This window comes from Salvia splendens, chromosome 3, assembly GCF_004379255.2.
Source record: "Salvia splendens isolate huo1 chromosome 3, SspV2, whole genome shotgun sequence".
Lineage (NCBI taxonomy): Eukaryota > Viridiplantae > Streptophyta > Magnoliopsida > Lamiales > Lamiaceae > Salvia > Salvia splendens.
The window spans coordinates 5,827,564-5,831,767 of NC_056034.1; the positions used below are offsets into that span (position 1 = coordinate 5,827,564).

Below are 4,204 nucleotides of genomic sequence, written 5' to 3' on the forward strand. Positions count from 1 at the left end.
TGTTTCTTCCCTTGTTGCAATTAGGTTAATAATTGTGAGTGTTAATTGTAGTATATGCCGCCCATAATCCCTCGAGCCCCCACTTGTCACTCATTTGGGAAAGCCCTTTATTTACCACTTTCCTTTGAATGATCTCATCAATCATAAACATCCTGAAATCATCACATAACCTGCCTCACAACAACATAAAAGCACTGCCACCTAGTTTAAATCATCATAACTTATCTTGGTTTAAATAATATCCCTTGTTTACGTATTTGTTGTCTAGTAGCTGTATAAAAATACTAATACTAGGCGCATGCTGTTGCTGAAGGTGAGTCAACTACTAGTGGGGTTTCAGTATGAAGACCTTGCATGTCCTATGCTTGTACGTAACACACTAGACTAATGTATTGAGTTCATTAAAAAATACACAAGGACTAAAATATACGTTTCCGTGTTTAATTAGGTCTAAGAATGAAGTATTATAGTAGTTGGAGAATCTTTTTGCTAATATTTCAACACAAAGAATGAAGTATTATAGTACTCCTCATTAGGCACACAATGTATATGTTTATTTTATATTTGTGTCCAATTAGACATGGTTTTCTACCATACCTGGCCCAAAGAATTGAAATGGAGGTTGGATTACCCAATCAAAGTGATTGCATAATGAAATAACTTGTGGGAGATGATTGTGAAGAATTTTCAGACTCTCCACTCACCTACTGGTCCTCTGTTTTCAAAGTTTAGTTATTTATGTTCCCCCTAGAAATGAAGCCTAATTTTGTTGCTTGTGATTCTGGTACTAGGATTTTTAGAAATTTCAACTCCCTTCTTCAATGGGGAACTTGGTTCTTGTAATGTTTGTCTTTTTTTTAGGTTCCAAGGAATCCCATGCCATGTAGCGATCTTGCAAAGATCTTGTTCTTATTCTCTCGTGCCAGGTAAAAAATATGAGTATACTATTTCTCTTTTCTTTTTGAAATTATTTTTGCCTTTAAAAACGTAAAAGTTTAACCTATGTAAAGCTAGATTTCGTGTATGCACATGTTCCACTTTTCTTCCCATCTTTAACTTTTGCCCACCCTCTGCTTTCACATAGCTTTCTTGAATTGCATGGTGAAACAGTTGAAACTCTGGTTTAGTGAATTTGAAACACAATAATGATGTTATTAGTAGGCAATCGTGCAAGAAAGCATAGCATGAATGATGAAGAAGATGGTTATTTGATTTATAAAGAAATATTGGGAAAATGAAAGGGGCTTAGTATAGCACACTTAATTCCTTTTAAAAGTGGAGGGAAAACTATTGCAACTACTGCTCTCTTCTTCAACCTCCGAAGAAGAAAGCTGCGTGATCCCGCTCGATCCGGAGCTAGTGTTGGCCTTCTCTTTGGGCATGAAATCATAGAATACCGGCGCTGGAGTGTTGTTGTTGCCCCTTCTCTTCAAAAATATCCGGCAGAGAACCCAGCTTTCCTGTGGCGGCGGGAGGCGGTATTCATGCATGATCCAATCAGTTCGGCAGCCCTTTGGCGGCTTACCGGTGTAGAAGACAAGGGTTTTCTTCATCCCGACGACCTGGTGAGTCCTCGTGCTCACGATTTGCTTGTCCAAACCGGTTGCTTTCCAGTACCCGGAGGCGGTGGCCCGGTTCGACCGGTTTCCGTTGGGATACTTTACTTCTTTTGTGCTGAAGAAATACCTCTCCTGCTCCGAATCGCCTGTGATTAATTAATTAATTAATTAGCCCCAAAAAAAAAGAATCGTTTATATTGTGATTATTGAGGGAGGTAGTTACCTGGCAAATCCCAGGGGTCGGCCTTGCAGACGTCGACTACGGCGATGATGGAGGCGGGAATGGGATAGCAGTGGACTTTGCGCTTCAAGTATTGTACCACGAGCTCTTCATCTGTGGGGTGGAACCTAAACCCAGGTGGCAATCTCAACACCCCATTTTTAATGAGGCTAACTTTCTCCATATCTATCTATCACTAGGAAATGGTGTTTGATTTTAGTGGTGTGTGCTCTTATAACTCATGAAAAGTGAGAATATATGCAACCAAGCACATGCAGTAAGTTAGAAAGGGTGAAGGTACAAGAAGAGAGAGAGAGAGAGAGAGAGAGAGAGAAAAGAGGGGAAAGAGATAGTAAGAAGAAGGGGGAAAGTTGGGGTAGTTTTATAGTAATGGGGGATTTGAAGGGAATAGGAAATGGCGTGAACAAGACTCAATCTCGCTCACTATTCCCTTACTTTGACGCATACAATAAACAAAAGTTGGACCAACACAATAACATGGCATGCTTTCCTCTTCCAAAAGCTTTCACTTTTCTTGCTTGCTCACGCAACTTTGCTGCTTCTATTGCAATAACAACCATTCCCCAACCCAACGCTCTCACTATTTCCTCACAACCTCAATCAAACCTTTATTAACTCTGATTTCAGCATCTTGCATTGCGAGGTTTGAAATTGCGTGCTTGATTTGAGTAAAGTTGTGTGAACCCTTGGATGGTAAATAAAGGACGGTGTTGAGGGTGAATTGGGGATTCATATGACCAAAAGTTGCGAGTGAAGTCACCCCTATGTCATGCTTCTATTTGTTGCCTTTGTAAATCGTTGCTACAAAAATGACCCGAAGTCAGTTAGTTGGCCTGCAAATTCGTTGTTATTTTTGTTTTACTTTTTATTCTTAGATGGGCCAATTGCTCAAATATAGGGCGAGTAGCAAGATGCTAGACATACATACAAGCTTTTAGGCCCTCCACAATAGGAATAGTCCACCAATAGTCTATCCATAGTCTAGCCACAAACTCCTCCTGCCACATCATCAATACTAAAAATCCTCCTACCACATCATAAATAGCCCAGCCATAACCTATCCACATCATAAATAGCCCAGCCACATCAATAGCCACATCACTCAAAATTATATAAAACAAATAATTAACAATCACACAAAATACGCAATTTAATTTACGATACATATACGAGAAAATTCAATAATATTATTAAAATTTAAAAAGTACATTAATTAAAAAAAATTACATAATTAACAAAAAAACTACTGCCGTGCAGTCCTCCGCGCCCATAACTCTTCAATTAAATCCTTTTGGAGTCGAATATGAGCCTCCGTTTGGCGCATGTCGGCATGTGCATGGAGGCGGCCGTCTTCATCGTGAGGTACCCCACTCTGTACGTTGGGGGCGGCCACGCCGTGGCTTGGACCGGCTTCATTATCATCGTTGGCCCAATCAGTCAGTTGTCCACCTTCATCTTTGACAATCATGTTGTGCATGATAATACAGGCGTACATTATAGGTGTATATAGTGGTGCGAATGAAAATGGTGCGAATAGTTAATACAAGTGGTGCGAATGAAAATGACGGGCAAGTCGCGTATATAAAGTGTTTCGAAACAAAAAAAAATTAAAAATTCGCGCTAGGCGGTGCGCTAGGCGATCCGGACGCTGCAATAGCGCCTAGCGGATCGCCTAGCGCCACGGAACCGCCGAGCGCTAGGCGGTTTTTTTCGCGAAAATCGCTGGGCGGCTGCAATAGACCGCCTAGCGCACCGCCTACCGCCGACGCTCGGCTAGGCGGTGCGCTAGGCGCTATTGTGGATGCTCTTATGAAACAAAGGGGAGTATGAGATAGTAACTAGATAAATGTTAAGGTTATATACTAAAAGCATGTTTTGAGTGCTTGCACAAATCAAACTAATATATACAAGAGGGACATCTTTTTTGGTCCACAAACTTTGTCAAAGTATCATTTTAGGTCCGTGAACTTTGAAAATATCATTTTTAATCCGTCAACTATGAGCTAATATCATTCTAAGTACATTTTTACTATTTTCATATTTTTTAGACGAAAATACCCTCAATACCTTGAAAGGTATATATTTTTAATAAACTTATCATATACTCATATTTTTTTATGAATATGTTTACTATATATTTTTTTATGAATTTCTAAATATAATTTAACCGTCAATATTATCACTTAATTTTGTGACATGCAAGAAATGTTCCTTATTCAAAATTTTTTAATTAAAGAATTTCAAAATATTTTTAAGATATGTATACTCGTAAAATTAACGTCCCGGTCAATAGACGATACTTGAATACTGATATATTGATATTATTTTTAAATAATATATTAATATTCAAGTATTGTCTATTGACTGTGACATTAGTTTTACGAGTACACATATCTTCAAAATA

General features: G+C 38.8%; 1 protein-coding gene across 1 annotated transcript; it reads right to left on the reverse strand.

Annotated features, from left to right (window-relative positions):
• Nucleotides 1–1,189: 1,189 nt before the first annotated feature.
• On the reverse strand, nucleotides 1,190–2,139 carry LOC121794566 (NAC domain-containing protein 83-like). The gene is made up of 2 exons (XM_042192776.1): nucleotides 1,783–2,139; nucleotides 1,190–1,705 (listed from the first exon to the last, which is right to left on the reverse strand). Exons 1-2 carry the CDS (start codon nucleotides 1,961–1,963, stop codon nucleotides 1,260–1,262), a joined length of 627 nt encoding a protein of 208 aa, XP_042048710.1. The 5' UTR covers nucleotides 1,964–2,139; the 3' UTR covers nucleotides 1,190–1,259.
• Nucleotides 2,140–4,204: the final 2,065 nt, after the last annotated feature.

Coding starts and splice junctions, on each gene's coding strand:
- LOC121794566 (XM_042192776.1), bottom strand. CDS start 1,963: ATGGAGAAAGTTAGCCTCATTAAAAATGGGGTGTTGAGATTGCCACCT. Junction 1,706..1,782: donor CGACCCCTGGGATTTGCCAG/GTAACTACCTCC, acceptor AATTAATCACAG/GCGATTCGGAGCAGGAGAGG.